At 43.5% G+C, this 18,665-nt stretch overlaps 1 protein-coding gene across 6 annotated transcripts in view; it reads right to left on the bottom strand.

Annotated features, from left to right (window-relative positions):
- Positions 1-18,665, bottom strand: part of TRPM3 (transient receptor potential cation channel subfamily M member 3) — a 519,386-nt gene that overhangs the window by 42,233 nt on the left and 458,488 nt on the right. For all 6 annotated transcript variants that reach the window (XM_067744178.1, XM_067744179.1, XM_067744181.1 and 3 more), the window contains one exon: positions 18,472-18,646. In XM_067744178.1, coding sequence (XP_067600279.1) covers positions 18,472-18,646 — 175 coding nt within the window. The remainder of the gene's footprint in view (positions 1-18,471; positions 18,647-18,665) is intronic.

Below are 18,665 nucleotides of genomic sequence, written 5' to 3'. Positions count from 1 at the left end.
ATACATCTATACAATGGAATCCTATTCAGCAATAAAAAGGAATGAACTAATAATACAAATTATTGATATGCAACACCATGGTTTTACTTTCAAGGGCATTTTGCTGAGTGAAAACAGCCAGTCTCAAAAGGGTACACACTATACGACTCCATTTATGTGATATTCTGGAATATAGTTGTCAGGGATTGGGGTCAGGGGGAGTCTGATACAAAGGAGTTTTTTGGGGGTAATGGAATGACTCTGTATCCTCATTGTGGTGCTGGTTACAGAAATCTATGCATGTATTAAGATCCACAGACCTGTATACAATCACCACTACCAAAAGCAAATTTTATTTATTATATGCAGATTAAAAAAATATAGCTCCTTGCTTATTTTGACCCCTAGATCTACCTTGGTCAATAAAGCAGAAACCTGAAAAAAAAAAACTTGAATAATTTTAGGTTTATAGAAAAGTTGCAAAGGTAGTACAGAAAATTCCTGTGTACCCTTTATTCAGTCTCCTTTAATGTTAAGGTCTTACACAACTATTGTGCATTTGCTGAAATGAAGAAATTTATATACATTGGTATATTACTGTTAACTAAACTCCAGACTTGAGTCAATACTTTATCAGTTTTCCACTAATGTCCTTTTTCTCTTCCAGGACCCCATCCAGGATGCTACGTTGCATCTGGTCATCAAGTCTCCTTAGTCTCCTGGTTTGTGACAATTTCTCAGTCTTCCTTGTTTTTCATGATCTTGACAAAGTTTTGAGGAGTACTGGTCAGGTGTTTTGAAGAATATCACTCAATTTGTGTTTGTCGTATTTCTTTCCCCTCATGATTAGACTGGGGTTATGAAATTTAGGGAAGAATACCACAAAGGTCAAATGTTTGTCTCATCATATTCTACTGAGGGTAAATGACACCCACATGACTTCTCACTGGTGATGTCAACCTTGATACCTCCCTGGGTTATTTAACAAAGTAAAATTTTTACATAGAACTCTTGACATATTAAAGTTCCCAAGAGACTCTTCAAAGATAGTAAGTAGCAAAATTCTTAAAATCATAGTATTTTGAATTACCAAACATGCTTGTTCAGTTGTTATCAATCTTATCAGACCCAACACCTCTTTTTTATAATAAGTATTTTCTACTGCCTCCTTTACTGCTCTGAAATGAAATTTATTGATGGCATAATTTACCTGTATGCAAAATCAGAAAAACCAGAAAAATCAATATAATATCCTAATTTTAAAATAAAGGGAAAATAAAAAGGCAAGTGAGTTATAATAATAAACATTTCAATATATAAATGCTCAGGTCTGACTATTCCACAAGCCACAGTGAAGTGGTCAGATGCTTACACCTACATGAAGAATCTCCACATATGAGACAGACACAAATGTAGACTGACAGATGACTCAAGTATAATGGGCAGGATTGTCACTGGTGAGTTGATTTTCTAAAAGGGTGAACAACCCTTGGGAAAGTTCCAAAGCAAACAAAATACCACTGCCATCAATTTTCATGGTAGTTTCATTCCTGGAAAAATTTACTGCTTATTAAAAACATGCAAAAATATTGTATCTTTAAATGTAAAACAGAGCTAGGCTCAGATAATCATAACCAGGTTTTTCACCTACATGAATGCCTGCAGGAACTCTGGAAAACTGTGTGGGACAGAGAACAATGCTTGATTGTGGGAGTGTCCTGTATATTGCAGGACAGGGGCCCTCCCTGGACTCCACCTACTGAATGCCAGTGGTCCCTCCCAATCAGGGAGGGCAAACAAAAACACTCCTCGAGGGCTTCCCTGGTGGCACAGTGGTTGAGAGTCCGCCTGCCAATGCAGAGGACACAGGTTCGTGCCGGTCTGGGAAGATCCCACATGCCGCGGAGCGGCTGGGCCCGTGAGCCATGGCCGCTGAGCCTGCGCGTCCGGAGGCTGTGCTCTGCAATGGGAGAGGCCACAACAGCGAGAGGCCCGCGTACCGCAAAAGAAAACAACAACAACAAAAAGAAAATATGGAGGCCATGCTGCCCTGTCAAGACCACCACTCAACTAGTTTAAGTCCAATCAATTCAGTCCACAGCAAGGGGCTGGGTTTAGGTCCACGTAGCCAGCATACGAGGGCAAAACTTAACCTGAAATTCAGGTCTGTGCTCCTGTTCTGCATGATCTGGTGCTTGCTGAGCCCTCAACAGTACCCATGGTAACCGCTGGATTGATGCTGATTGATCAAATCATGCAATTCACATCACATACACAAACACACACTTACATAAGCATGCACACATATATACACCACCACAACCACCACTATCATTACACTATAGCTAAATTCCTGTACCAAACCCTTCAAAGATTTTCCATTAAATGCAAGAGAAAACTCATATCCTTACACTGGCCTAGAAGGCCCTGGACAACTTGACCTTCATTTGCTCTTCAGTTTTTTTTCAAACTATATTTTCCCTTGAATGTTATGCTTCTACCATGCTGGTCTTCTCCCAGTTACTGACAAGAATGACCTCCTTCCTACCTCAGGGCCTTGGCACAGACTATTCCCCCTCCCTGGGTTCTTCTCCTACTCGTTGCTTGGCAAACTCCTACTTATTCTGCATAGCTTAGCTCAAAAAGTCACTTCCTCAGAAAGCCTTTCCCTGAGTTTCCGTGTCTGATGTTCTCATATTACCTCTATTTCTTGAACACACACTTAACAGAGCTTATGATTAAGTATCTGTGTGATTCTACGTTTGTTATCTGATGCCCCCACTCAGATTTTACTCATTACTGTACCCCCAGCACCCATCATAACGCCTGGAACAGAGTAGGTTCTAAACATTTGCTGAATCCACGAATGGATGAGAAATTGTGTTAGCTGTCCAAAATGACTTTTGGGTTGGCTAGAAGGCAGACACAATAGGGCAAACAAGATCGTGGTTTTTCATTATGATCAGTAACAACAGAACCTTGGTTCTATTTTGCTGTAAAGAGAGAGAGGCACACTATTATTTGAGACAGATTGTTTTGGCTTAACTGTTTCAATGGGCTTTGTTTGACAAGAACACAGTGGAATAGAGGATGCTGGAAAGCACCTTGTTGTTTGGATGACTCAAGGCTCCTGCACCTACTTAGAGCTGGCTTCCCTGCTGGAAGGGAACAGATTTGCAAACTTTGGCTTTATAGGACTCAACCCTACAAGCAACCACACTTCATCCTTTCCCTGTTTACTACCAATAACACCTTATCTCTGATTAGTCCTTGGTATTGTGCCTTTTAAAGTACAAATTTTGGGACTTCCCTGGTGGCACAGTGGTTAAGAATCCACCTGCCAATGCAGGGGACATGGGTTCGAGCCCTGGTCCAGGAAGATCCCACATGCCGCGGAGCAATTAAGCCCATGCGCCACAACTACTGAGCCTGCACTCGAGAGCCCGCAGGCCACAACTACTGAAGCCCGTGCACCTAGAGCTCATGCTCCGCAACAAAGAGAAGCCACCGCAATGAGAAGCCCACGCACCGCAACGAAGAGTAGCCCCCGCTCGCTTCAACTAGAGAAAGCCGTGAGCAGCAACAAAGACCCAACGCAGCCAAAAATAAATAAGTAAATAAATAAATAAAGTGCAAATTTTGTTTCATTCTTTCCCAAACTTCCAGTCCTTTGGGTATCACTTTCATTAATTTGGCACATCTGCACATCACCAGGGTTATTATTCATTAATGTTTTCTTTGAACACACCACACCTTGACATTGATGCAGATTTTAGCTTCATCATAAACATTAATATGCATGAACTCCTGTATTTCTTGGGCTTATTATACTCATTGGGGAAAGACTGCTCTTTTTCTTAACAGTGTTCCTGGGGGGAGGTTTACCAAGCCAGACCTCCTTACTGTCCTTAATTTGTTAGGAATACTGAAGCATAGAGAGGTTCACTAACTTGCTCAAGGTCAGAGTTATCAGAGGTGACAGAACTGGGATTCAGAGTGCCTGGTTCTTGGTTCCATCATGGGCTGTCCCTGCTACAGTAACTCAAACCATTCTTAACTGAGTTCTACACGCATACCAGGCACTCATGCGTAAATGTGAACTGCTATGGGACTAATGATCACTCCCCAAAGCAAACTTTTCTGTAAGATTTTTTTCACTGAGTATGTTATACCCAGTGCACAGTGCTGGTATCTCAGGGCCTCTTCCCAGGGCCTCTTCCCAGTCTGTAATCTTCTGACCCATCTGTGAACACGTCTCATTTACAAGTGCTGTATTCTTGCTTACATTACTAAGATGTTCACAGTTCTGATGATGGATGCTGAGATGCTCATAGTGACAGGTCAATATCCTCTTGGGAAGTACAATGTGTTATTCACGTGGGTGTCTAATTCATCCATGATGGGTGCTTCTGAGAGCGTCCAAAGTATCACCATCCCAGTGTCGAAGCAACCCTTCAGTGAGGCCAAAGGATGGCTCCAACAGTGGAGGCAGCTCCCTTCCTGATCCTGGAAGCCACCAGCTTCTGGAAGATTCCCTACCCTCCTATCAGCACATGGTGGAGTGCTGTTTCCTGAATGACTGCAGAGTTGCTGATCTGTTCTTACATCCAGTCCCTAACTTAGAATTAAGCCACACATTTGAACGCAGGATTTCCAATATGGCATGTTATACCAAACTGAGCTGCTTTAGACCTTAAACTCTAGTCACACTGGCATTCTTTCTGATCCTAGTTAAGCACAACTAATAGATCATTTTTACCACATGGCTTTTGTCCTTGCTGTTCCCTCTGTCTGGAATGTTCTTTCTCCAGTTCTTGCCACACTTGTTTTCATCATTCATATTTCAATACAACCTTATCACTTCAAGGTCTTCCCCTGACCATTCTATGTAAAATTGTACCCTAATTCCTCGCCCCAATGACTCCCTAGCCTACTACTTGGCTTTATTCTCTTTATGGAACCTATTACTATCCCAAAGTATCTTATTTGTTTACTAATTGTCTACCACCCTCCTGCCCCCAATAGACTATAACTCCCACTAAGGGAAAGATGAGGTCTCTCCTGTGTACCACTTTCTCTCCAGGGCCAAGTAGAGTACTTGATAAGTGGTTGCTAAGTAAATGAATGCATAACTGTGGTCCAGTCACTGGAGCAAGGTGCAGGGGAGAAAGGAGGCCTGTGGAATCAGATGGAAGCAGCCTTCTGTTACAACGTAGAAATGAGGGCACTGACTTAGCAGTTAGACAGGTCTGGGTTCCAATTCCGCCTCTGCAACCCTGGCTGTGTGCCGTAAGGAAGTTATTTAATCTCTGCTCTTTCTGTACCTCAACAGTAAATCAGGATTAAGTGGGTTGCAGTATATCCTGTGCCTGGTCTGGTGCCAGCCACTGTAATAGGATCTCAACAAATGTTAATTGACTTCTCTTCACCTAGAAATGCCAGAAGAAACCCATGAAACTCATGACACAGCCTTTGTAACACACCTGACAGCTAATAAAGCACTCAGGCATCCTTATATTTAGTACAATCTGCTTAAGTGCAACTGCCGCGTATTTTTCAAAAAGCAGTGACATTTTCGACATTTGGTTATCTTATGCAGACTCCTGACAGGTTGTATAATCTTAAATCCACTGAAAAGAATCTAGTCTTTTAGTGCCTGACCTGTTTGATGGAGACGTCCCTCACCCTGTATATTCAATTACTCGCTGTATAATAGAACCCATGCGCCATACACAGTTCCTCTGGTCATTGCACACTATGTTCCTCAGGTGGCATCCGTGACTTTGAAGTACTTGTCAGCAACGGGCTTTCCTGCAACTGTACTGCAACCACTTAGTTCACAGTGGCGTTTTACTTCTAAAGCCCTTGTTCAGAATATTAAAAAGGGCATGCCACATACTCTATTCCTTTGCTTCAAGGACTGTGATTTTGTAAAGCTGGATCCTGTGGTCTACTCAGGAGAGAGTCACTGGCTCCAGCACAATGTTTAAAAATGGTTTTGGGTTTGGTCCAGTGGTGTTAAGTTGGTCAGTAACTGTAACTATTGAGTCTGATCATGGGGAGTGTGGTTCTCCTTCCTGCTTCATCTCAGATGATGAGCTAGACTGATTGAACTGGACAATTTCACAGGACTTCTGAGGTCACTGAAGCCACTTTCTCTGGTCATGCAGGATGATCCTTTCCTATTAAAAAATCACTGACATCTCTCAGATAAAAACTTGGGAAGTGTTGAAGTTTGCTAGATTTTACCTGGATCAGCAAAACACGTGGTGAATTCTGAATGATAAGAACTCTGGGTTCTCCTCATTCTTCACTGCAATGGTAGCTGGATTTATTCCATCCAAAACTGGTCCCCAAGAACAGGTGATGGGACCTACTGGTGTTTGCTAAAAGAGGCTTGGCATGTTGACCATTCTGACACCATAATTGCATGATGTCCTAACTTGGTCTTTGGTCTGAAGATCAAATGAGTGAGCAGAGTGGAGAGAGATGTGAAACTGTAAGCAATGGCAGATGGGGGCCTAGAACACTGTTCCTGGCATCAGGTTGTGAGGACTTGGGATCTTTTCAGATCTGTCCTTTAGGACTTTGCAGATGTTGACGGCAACTACCTTGTGCCATTTTTTTTTGAGAAGCAACAATAAGTTGAATTTTGGATTCTAATAGACCAGGTTTTCTCAACCTCAGCACTACTGACATTTTGGGTTGGAAGATTTTTTTGCTTGGGAAGTTGTCCTGTGTAGTAGCATCCCTGGCCTCTACCACTAGATGCCAGTAGCATCTTTCGAGTTGTGGCAAACAAAAATACTTCTAAGCAGTGCTAAATGTCCCCTGGGGGTGGGGCTGGGGGGCAAAATTACCCCCGGTTGAGAATCAGTGAGGCAGACCTAACTGTGGGAGATCCTGCGGTCACAAGAAAACTTCTTTGAAGGTATTCCAGCTTCTGTTGGCTTTCCCGGGGCTTTTTTAGACATTTGAGTTTCCTGGGAAATAGATTTTTAATGGACCTGAAGATAAATAAAGGATGAACTAAAGGAAAAGGTGAGAGAGGGTGGTACCTGAATGCATGTGACTCCTCTCCTCTGTCTTCCTCTCTCTCTTTTGCATCTGTTAGTCTCCTAGCAGGGAGAGGTGGGGTGTAGGTGAGGAGAAACCTGGCTGAACTGGAGAAGCAGGAGTTGGGAACTCCAGCACCTGCAGCCTGAACTGGGGGGAGCCTGAGGCTTTTAGAACTTCAAGTAGTCCTGATATTTAAATTCAGGCATCAGCAATTTATTGCAGACAGCAGAGAAGATGGTTTTTGGAGGTAAGCCGGGCATCTGCCAGGGCCCTTGGCAAAACTGCAAGGTAGGCATAGCTGTTTCTGCCACCAGCTCTCTTTCCGAGCCTTCCACACACCCCGCCTCACTTTCCCTGCCCTCCAGGCACACAGTCGCCTCATGGTGCCCTCTGGGTGCTCAAAGTCTGCCTCGCCCTCCGTTGGAGCCATCTGCTTCCTTCCTTACCTGCCCCCATTTTAACTTTCCTTCCCTGAATGCTGATTTCAGCTTTTTTGGGGGGTTAAGATGAAAGATTCAAATACTTCACACTAAGGGGAGAAGAGTCAGTAGGTTTAACCCATTCAGGGGATGTTCTGACTCTTCGAAACTTGCTATTTCTCTTTTAAAAGACATTTTGGAACAAAGGGCTTTTCTACGGCTCACCGAGCTTCCCTGAAATGAGCATCATGGTTGTATACTTTCCAGCCACAATATCCCCACTGGCATTCACAACCTGCGAATTCCATAAACTACAGCCTTAACTTAGAAATGAGCTCCATACAAGGTAAGCTGTGCATTTCCCATAAGAAAAGATTCAAATTCCTTAGCCTGTCATACAAAGGCTTTACAATCTACCTTTCTAACCTCTTCTCCATTCATTCACTCAAATATGGTAAAAAAGATGGACACGAACCCCGGCCTTCACCCTCCCAAAATGCATATAGTCCAGTGGCGGATACACATAAGAAACCAGAAAAAACCAATATGGTGCCATGTGTTAACCCAGGGTAGGTAAAGGAGGCTTGGGAGCACCTTGTAACGGGACTAACCCTAACTGACCGGTCCAGGGAGGGAGTCTCACTTCTCTGCTGTCTCCACATGCCTACACCTGGCATACCTTGTCACCTCTCTCTAGCTTTGTGCATGATGGTCCCTCTGTCTAGAATGCCCTCTTATGATCTGTCTGGGAAACTCTTAATACCCTTTATGATCCAGCTTAACTGTTACCTCCAGGAGAATTTTTCTGGCTGTACTTTGCCTTCTCTTGTTTTTCTGCTTCAACACGTCCCCCTCACCCCACCCCCCCTCAAATAAAAGTATGTTCTTTCCTTTGAGTTAAGTCCTTATACATCACATCTATGGAAATATATATCATACTGATTTGTTTACTTGTCAATCATCCCTATTAAACATTTTTCAAAGCCAAGGCAATAATGTATGTTTCTTTTTAATCCCCAGCTCCTCGCACAGTGCCTGGCACACAGAAGCGCTCAGTAAATGTCACTGAATGAATGAATCCATTCTAACTAGAATCTAGAAAATGTGATAGCAGCCTGTCTGTTTTATTCCTTTTTATATTACATTGTGAGATATATCATATATACAGAAGAGTCCATAAAACATATATGCCCAGTGTAAAATGAAAACCCATGTAACGACAACCCAGGTCAAGAAATAGCCCCTCAGGGCTTCCCTGGTGGCGCAGTGGTTGAGAGTCCGCCTGCCGATGCAGGGAACACGGGTTCGTGCCCCAGTCCGGGAAGATCGCACATACCGCGGAGCGGCTGGGCCCGTGAGCCATGGCCGCTGAGCCTGCGCGTCCGGAGCCTGTGCTCTGCAACGGGAGAGGCCACAACAGTGAGAGGCCCGCGTACCGCAAAAAAAAAAAAAAAAACAAAAAAAACCAACAACAGAAAGAAATAGCCCCTCAGGTTTTAACCCATCAGTGGATGTCATCTACTTGAACTGGGTGTGTCACCATGGCAAGGACTCAAAATTCTATACCCGAGTTGAAGTTATTGGGGTCTTCTGCCAAGCATGCCCTCATCTTGAACCTCAGGCCTGATACTCTAGACACCAAATATCTGGCTGAAGGCCAAGCGATTCAGTCAAATGTCACTTGCCAGACAGAGTCTGAAATCTAGCAGCAGGAAGCTCTTCACTCCACTGGACAGTATCTTGTAAAAGATCCTGAGCACCTAACTTCCCCTCCTCACTGAGGCTGCAGGCTTATTTGGATTCTCGTCACATTTGAGAAAAAACAATTAACATGTAATCTTGCTGGCCCTGTCTGTTAATAGTTAACCTGTGTGGAGGTCAGTCTATTTTTTGGTTGTTGTTGATACAGATCAGTTAAAATCTTGCCACGTTATCAGAAGGGATGTACTCTGCTCTGCTTTGAGTGGAAATCAGCCATCTGCCTCGTTGCATTTGGTCAGGACACTGTGCCTGTGGAAAGGCCCGTAGTTACAGGATGCATGGCAACCACCTCCAGTGTGGCACAATGTGGAGCTGGCAGGGCTCTCTGGGTCTCATCCAGCCCCACTGCTGGGCTCACACAGCTCTCTCTTCCTTCCTCAGCTGCCCTCAACAACCAAATGCCTACCCTCCCTCCCTCCCTTCTTTCCTTCCTCCCTCCCTCCCTCCATCCCTCCTCCCTTCTCTCCCTCTCTTCCTTCCTCTCTTCTAGCTACCCAACAATCAATCTCTGCACAGTCTAGAATGATGACTTGTTCAATAAATATTTCTTGAATGTGGCTGTAATTCTCTTCTTGAATACAAATTCAGCTAAACTGCAGGAAGTTATCAACTCTAGGATCCCATTTGAGTTCACTTTTCTCTGTGTGTGTGTGTTTGAAGTATGAATCCATGATCACTACATTTAACTTAACCCAAATTTTAAATTCCTTTATAATAAACTTTTCATCCTCTCAATTGAAAATTTTCAAATTCCTTTATATGTATCATTGAAATCTTTTTTTATATTATGTAAAGCAGGTAACAACCTTACTTTCTTTCTATTCCTTATGTCAAGGGGTTTATTTCATGCACCAACTATTTTCTGAGCACCTACTTTGTGCCAGACAGTTTGAGATGCTGAGGCTACAGTAGGGAACAAGGCAGATGTGTTTCCAGCTCTCACAGAGCTGCTGTGCTGAAGGATTTTTATATACTAGAACTGAGCTGTCCCATAGGGTAGCAATTAGCAATGTGCAGCCCTTTAAATTAAAACTTCAATTAATTAAAATTAAACAAAAATTCAGTTTCTCATTCACACCGGCCACATTTCAAGGGCCTGCTAGCCACATGTGACTAAAAGTGCAGGACTAGATCAGTTCCAGCATCACAGAAGATTCTACAGGACAGGGCTATTCTAGAAGAACTTGCAAGACCTACTACCATTCTGAGACTTCAGGAAATCCCTGCAGCAACACCATGAGACGATTTATTATGATGCCTACACATTTCCTTTGAAACACTGAGATTACATCTAGCATGCCTGGCGCCAATAAGTTTATTTTTATTTGGGGCATCCTGTTTTTACTTACAAGATGGTTAAATCAGTGTGGTGGGATAGCATTATGAAATACTCATTCACATTTCCCGCTTGTTTTGCAAGCAGGTAATGGCTCTGTATCAGGGAAGGAGGGGTTGCAAGGCACAACCCAGAGACAGCCTTTGAGTCTCTGGCTGCTTCTGTGGTCCGGATGTACCAGCTCTCAGGACTTTCAAGCATTTGTAGAAGGGGTAACAGAGAGAGGAATTTGGGGAATAGATGAAATTACGCTGGCGGGAGCAAGACTGGAGGGGAGAGGAAAGAAATGTGTGTCTGTGTGTATGTGTGAGGGTGTCTGGGAGTGAACGCCAGCTTGCATGTGCTTTGTGGGCGCAGGCTGCGTGGTTTTCCTGGCAGTTCTTTTGTGGGTAGCAGGACCCCAGAGGGAGCAACTGTCTAGGATTTGGGACTGTGGGGAGACCTCATAAGTCAGCTACACTTGGAGGGTCACACTGACAGGCATAATGAACATTTTAGCAGCAAACTGTGTGGACAGATTACTCAAAACTATAACGTGCTCCCACCCCCAACATTAACCCACCTCAGGGAAGGTAGAGAGGGCTGAGCCTGAGGTCATGATTCTCCCCCAGCATAAGGGGTAGGTGTTCAAAAGAGAAATAAGCAGAATTATAATAAAAAATAAAGTTGATTTTCTGGCAGCCTCTCCATCTGTGATCTGGGAGCCACACCCATTCCTCAGGCACCAGAGCAATCTGTCCCCAACACAATCTTGGAAGCCTGAGCAATGGCCACTCTAGTCTGCCTCTGAGACCTAGATCTCATCAGCCTCATCTGGCCTCTTATGCTACTAGGGCTCCAGTCTCCAGCTGCCTCAAAACTAAGGAAAAGTTATTCCCACCATACCTTTCTTACCTATGATCCTCTATATCTGCAATGCAAACTCCCCTGGTTAACTATCCTGCCTTATGCTACTGTCCTCATGTGATGTTGTGCTTTCTGCCCACTGAATTTTCCCATTTCTCCCTTTCCTCCCTTTCCCCAGAGCCTTCTGGAAAACGCTTACCACTGAACACAAACTCCTCTGCTTTCTTACCCTTATCGTAAGAGCAATACCCCATATTCTTGGCTTAGCTAAACCCATTTTGTAGGAAGACACCACCTCCCTGTAACCTTCTCAAATGGAAATCCCACATTTCCGCTCATCTGCCAGTGTGGTTCCCATAAGTAACGTGTGCATTCTCGCTGACACTCTGCCTCTTCTAGACCACTGTTGTTCACTGCTGTGCAAAAAGCCCTTCTCCTTTGGGTTTCAGATCATCCCGCTCAGTCTTCCCGTCCACCCCCTCTCTTGTCATTACCATGGACACTTCAATATCTGTAAGTGACAAACACAGAAGAACCTAGCTTCACGATGTGGGACCCTGATTCCAGCATATCCTTGAACCCATTCTTATAGCCACTCCTGGACCTTATCATTATCCTAAATTGTTCCACCTCTCCATTTTGAATGCCCGTCTACCATTCTCTGACCACAGCATGTTATCATCACTACTCTCAGGATCCTTAGTCCCCAGTGCCCTTGGTGTTCAGGTTAGAATTCTAGTCCTTTGATTATTCTTTTTTCCTCCTAGGTACTTACCAACATTGTACCTTTATTTTCTTCATCCTCCATCCTAGACCTTATAATGCATAACTTTAAGAACCCTTGCAAGCCTCTTCAAAATCCCTAGGCCCCTTTCTTTCTGCCGTAATGGCACAACAAATCTTCAATCTTGACTTAATCCAACTATTTGTCTTTCCTGATCTGGGCTGCTGAGTCTTGACTGAGAAAACAGACAACCTAACTATGCAAAGAGGCAGCCCTAAGCAATTCTTTGATATGTTTGGGTCAGTGACTTTCCTGAGGGGTGATTACAAAACAATACTCTTCTTTTCCAAGCCTCACTGCATGGACACCCCCAGGCCATACATATACAACACTTCTCTCCCTCCCTCTTCCTTGGTAAATGCTTTGCCTTGCTACTCATTTACTCTTAAATCACTGTAATTGATTTTTGCACTCCCCACTGAAATGCAAATTCTCTGGCCAAAGTCACCAGTGACTTTCTAAAGGTCAAACTGAATGGACTCTTTCAAATATTCACCTAGTTGCACTCTTCTCTTGCATTTGATACTGCTGACTCCTCCATTCTCAGTGTTCTGCTCTGGCCTTCTCTTCTCTCTCTACTTGTGCTCTCTGGGAAGCTCACCCACTCCCATGGCTTTGACTGGTGGTAATATTCTTGAACCCCAAATCTGTATCTCCAGTCCAGCTTTTTCTACTTAGCTCCAGAGTTCTATATACAAAATAGTCTTCTTCATAATTTTTTTGGAATTCCAATGGAACCTTCAAGCTCCATCCAAGCCCAAGTGAACAAGTCCCCTTCCCCCCACAGTTCATCCTTCCTGCTCCTCTATCTCAGTAGATGACAGCACTGTTTAGACTGAGCCAGAAACCTTGGAGTGAACTTCATCTCCTCCATCTTAAATCCTCTTCCACTTCCCGCACTCCCACCTTCTGCACCATATGACTTCCATCCAGGTCCTTCTGACTTTACCTTCCTGAAGTTTTATGCTGCCTATCTTCTCCATCCCAACTGCTACCGCATTAGCTAATGTCCTCCCACCTTCCACCTCCATCCCTTTTATGGACCCTTTACATTTTGCTTGATAGCTCCAACTAAAACATATATCATATCATGGTACTACCCTGAGCAGGGAGTATAACTCCGCTAAGATCTATACTCCTGTGTCTCTTCAGACCCATCTGTCCTGCTTCCTGCCTCCTGCCTCTCACCCTGCAGTCAGCCATATTAAACTACCTGCTGTGCCTGGAACTTTCCATGCTAAGTCTCGGTTTGGAATGTCATTCTTCTCCTTCACACCCCCCCTGCTCCCATCTGTCTAGCAAATATCTACTTAAATTTCAGGGCTCAGCTCAACCTTCCCACTCTTTGCAAGGCTTCATCTACTGTGCTCCTCCTTTCACCCCAGGAAGAACTGACTACTTTCTTTCTGGGGCTCCATCTCCACATGTATGGACCACGTCAGTCTGTCTCTCCTGGACTGTAAATTCCTTGAAGACAATGTCTCTGTCACATGCATCTCTGTACCTCGATGTTCAGCTCATAGTAGGAACAAAATAAATATTCATTGACTGAGAAATGAACAAATTAAAAATGGAGCCTAACCTGTGAGCAAAGGCTAAAATCAGCATGATGACAGTGGAACAAATGTTGGTTACAACAGTGAAATGAATCATCACAATGGCCTGTCTGCAGATAGTTCTGCTGTTTGTAAGCCCGCTAACCCTCAGGTTGCATTAGTAAACAAGTTGGGTGGGGATTCTCTAGAGCGTAAGCTGACTTTCAGGGACAGAAAATGGGGGTGGTGCCTCATATTGGCTTACGTCCTTAGCAATTTGCAAAAACAAAACCCAGCAAAACAATACCCCCTTTCCCAAAAGTTGGCACAGGCTCGAGTTTGTCTTTTCCAAAATACTTTCCTTCGTCAGGGAACACTCCCCACGCCACAGCTGTCAGGCATAGTGTGCTCTGAATCCATTAGAGAAGGTCAGTCCTGAATACCAAACAGATGCAGAGCCCTGAGTTTCCAGAACTGGAGTCTATGGCTTGAAATGCATAACAACAGTCATCTTCTGTGTTCTTGCTGTTCTAAGCTTCACCATAAGTAGGCATATTTTAGAGACCGGCCTTGAGCTATCCTAATTTCCACACCTGAAGTGAGCAACAAATGATTTGAGACAGAAAAGTAATACAGGAGAATGTCTGAGCTTTACATGCCCATGCATGCTCCTTGTTTCCTGACAAAAACAACACTTTAAATCCAGTCAACATCACAGAGACAACAAGCCTATAGAGTTTTTGAACCGCAAAACTTCAGTACTAAATAAACAAATGAGCAAAACCAAATCAAACCAAACAACAACACAAATATCCCTCTTACTCCAGATAACCTATTAATTTCAGACGGAAAGGCCCTAGGCAATAAGGGAAATAAAATGTGATCCATGCATTAGGTAGGTTGGATAGTTAATTTAGGGAGAATAGAAACAGCTAAATAATAAGTTGTCATGGTAGAAAGTAAGTTTTGGACATTCTGCTTCCACATTACTAACCAAACTTGTGAAAATACTCAAGAGAGACAGAAAAAAGGACTAAATTTAGATGCTGATTTAATGTATTCAAGAGCATGATTCATTTTCCCCCTGCCCTGGTACAGCCTGGGGAATCTGTGTGTATGGCAGGCAACGCAAAGATGCCCTGTAAATAAAGGGATGTCTCATTCATTCAGAGGCTCGAGGAAGCTAGAGACCCCGTTTTCTCTGCCAACAGAGGTGAACTTCCAAGCACCTCACACACAAAAACGTAGAACCAGATTTCTCAGCTGGCGAAAATCCATCTAATTTTAGCTTTGCCCCCGCCTTGGCATGAATGTGCTGGAAATTTATTCTGCTGTTCCTCTACTCTGAAGTGGCTTTTTTCCCCTCAGGCTCCAGTGGGATCCTGACCAGCTCTCAGAAGCCATGCAACATGGGTCATTTAATGAGATGCCCAGAAGGATATCATCATTCGGTAGCAATGCTTTTAGCAACCTGGAGCCCAAGTCCCCTCACGGTAGCCCAGAGATTGGGTCTTAGAGAGCTAGTATATATAACATAAATACCTGAGATTATTTTGGGCTATGTGAAAAAAACAAAAACCAGAAACCCACCAATCAGACAATGACAGCAGGTTCAATTCCCATCCATTAATCAGGGTGTTAGGCAAAGTGTCTAGAAGAGCAGATCATCACTGTTCCTTCCTGAGTTTCATTATCTGCTGTTTCCAAACACATTCTTGCACTCACTTCTGCTCCCAACACCAACGCAAATGTTTTAGCCTCTACAGATAATTAAGATTAAGGCTGGACTATCGTTTGTGTTAACCCAACTTGGCTTAGAGGTCAAAGTATACGTCATTTTGTAAATTTACATTCTTTTTTTTTTTCTTTTTTCCTTTTGCTTTTAGTCTTTAAGCACATTTGGAAAGTAACCTTAGAAGTCTCATTCTAGCTTTTTTGGCCTTATTGATAGTCTCTGGGTTTAGGACTAACTACGAGAAAAAAATGGAATGTATATTAAAAATCTGTAGTTGGGTAATACTGCCTCCCAGAAGTGAGGGCATTAAAGCTGTCCTCCCTTCTGAGGTGTGAGACAGATGTTACTAACCCACCCCGAGGGCCCCATTATACAGCCATATACACTCATCTTAATTAAGAAACATTATTTCTGCAAACATGAAATGGGTTTGACAATTTTGCAGCTAAAAACAAGAAGAGTTAGACATGGAGCGCGTGCGTTACGTTAGCAATGAGCTGCTCTGAGAAGGTGTGCGAGGATGGGCAGCACTTGGAGAAGTCCCCACTGGGCACATCCACACGATGGGGCTGGTGGACCCTGGGCAGGGCTGTGCGTCCAGGGGGATATGAGATCCAATCAGCCTGAACACATGCTTCACAAACCAACCTGCACACGGCACAGAAAGGAGGCAAGACACCGCAGGGCAGCATAAACGATTTGTACCTTTCTCAAATAGCTCGGTACTTGGGTCTCCGGGGCAGTTCTGAACGTCTGGGCAGGGCCATCACCCAATCCCCCTTTGGCCCACTCAGTGCCATGACATGAAGACCAAATCATTTAGAGGACAGGGATGTTCAATGACTTTGGCCAAGTGTAATGACAGGTTTGGGGGCAGCGTCCTATACCCATTTGAGAAAGGACAAATACTCTTTAACACTCTAGACAGAAAACTGGCTGATTTAGCTTAGAACAGTGGCCACCATTGCAGCCAATTTCAGAATATCAAAAAGGAAGGTAAGTGGTCGGGGGGAAGGGTGTCATGAAGGTTACATCCATCCAAGGCTGAGTTGGCTACATACTGGGATATGTGGGATATGGGGTAGAAATTTATTCTCACACACAAAGAGCACCACAGATCTAATTAACAATGTGGGAAATCTCTATTCATACTTCACTCACACAGAACACTGCACTTCCATCTCCAGGGTTTTTTCAAGTTCTAAACTACAATCAGCCCTTCTTTTAAAATAACAATAATAGAACCTCTGATTCAGCCAGATGGTGGTGTTTGTTGCACTAGGCTGGGTTCACAGTACAACATCAATAAATGGCCACTTGTAGACGGACGGACAGAATCCCACTCATAAAGTACACCTACACCTCCCTCCTTCTCCCATCCCAAAATGTTGCACTGTCAAAAGACCCATAGGGGCTTAATTTCATTTGGGGAAAGAAAGGAAAGATAGAAAGAGTAAAATAATGTAAGTGGAAAAGCAATTTCTTGGGGAAAAATAGTACATTTAATCTCTGAGGAGAATGATCATAGGTGGGCTTTTTAAGTGTTGCTTTGCCTTTAGGGACCATTTGAAAAAAGGAATTCAAAAGAGTTTTCCCCAGTCCCTGGAAAGCTGTCTTGGTGAAGGCTGCACATTGTCAAAGATATTCCAACTGGGAGATGGAGTTAAAATTCTTGCTCAGTGAGATGGCTAAGTCTCATGAAATGAGTATTTGTTCCAATTAGGTGTTCCAAAAAACCTTCTTGCCTCAGATAACTCACTGTGAGAAGGAAAGAGTATTTGTTCAAAACCCGTCATGGAAGGGAAAATGAGAGACTGGTGTGTTCTGTGGCCAGTGTACACATGCTCTTCACAGGCCTGTAGGACTCACACTTTTTGGTGCTTTGTCCTTACTTTCCTGGTCTCAGTCCTACCTGGGACTGGCGGGGAGGGGGTGGGGAGGGGGAGATGCTGACTAGTTTCTGTTCCTGTTCTTAATAAGCTATACTACCTAGTTATATAATCCTAATCCATGTCCATAGTCCAGAGCTCAGATGGCTGGCCTGTCAGCAAAAAATGTTAGAAAAATGTTAATTCAACAATGTTGGAAGGATGTTATTTCTAGAGCTAAACTCCTCAGGGAAAATGAGAAATGGTTGCTCCTGGGATTCAACTCCTCCACACTGAAAGATATTTCTTTCCTGATGCTTTCTTCCCAAATAATTTCCCAGTGCCTGGTGTGCCCTGACATTTGATCCAAATAAAATGCTGGAACAGACTCCTAGGACACAACTATCTTCAAACTCTATACAAGAAGGGTGTTTATTACAGAGAATCAGCATCTATTAGGGCATGAAACATCGGGGGCCTGCTGGCACTCGCTCCTCACAATGAATCACTTCATGATATAGATACTATTTTTTTTTCTGGCATTTACAAGCAAGCAACTCATTTTATAACCTAAGGCATTTTCCATACTTTCAGGCAATGAATACTAGCTTCTTTTGAGTCTCAATAGCACATAATTTAAGACAGTGGGAAAAGGAGCTGGAGAATAGTTTCCAGTGCAAGGAAAACACCATGCAGATGTTTGCCCTCTTGAATTCTGATGGCGAAATTGAGAATTGTTTATTTGTTCTGAAGTCAAACCCAAGGAATTTATTTTTTAAAGGCTGGGGGCTGGGGTAGGGTGGGGAGTAGTGACATAATATACTCCTAATATTGAAATATTCAACACATGGCCCTAGGATTTTGAATCCCCAAAGAATTTAGACCTTTTTAAATGGTTCATTCTTGATCAAATTTGGCACAACAGATGTCACAGAAAGGACATACCTGAAAAAAACACCCGAGGACTACTTTGCTAAAATTGTATATTCACCTTCTGTAATTGTTTTTTTTCCTCCAAGATAGCAAGCTAGGAATCAGTCCTCTATCTTGAGCCATTTATTGAAAACAAACAAATAAACTTGGAAAAGATATGACCCAAATGAAGTTAAATACCTGACTTTGGTGTATGAGAATCATAAACTTGCTTACGGTCTATCTGGTCTGCAAACACTTCCCCATAAATCATCCAATAGGGCATGTAGAAGATGTTCTTGGCCAATTTCCATGATGGCTCCTCGTTGGGAAACAGGATGGCTTGCCTGGCGACCCCAAAACTCATCAGCACCACCAGCATAATGATGACAAAGTACATCATGTCTATCATCTGGAAGGGTGGGAAAGCA

This window comes from Pseudorca crassidens, chromosome 7 (assembly GCF_039906515.1).
Source record: "Pseudorca crassidens isolate mPseCra1 chromosome 7, mPseCra1.hap1, whole genome shotgun sequence".
NCBI classification, from domain to species: Eukaryota; Metazoa; Chordata; class Mammalia; order Artiodactyla; family Delphinidae; genus Pseudorca; species Pseudorca crassidens.
Note: the sequence above shows the minus strand (reverse complement) of the source record. Positions and strands in the feature narration are given on the sequence as shown.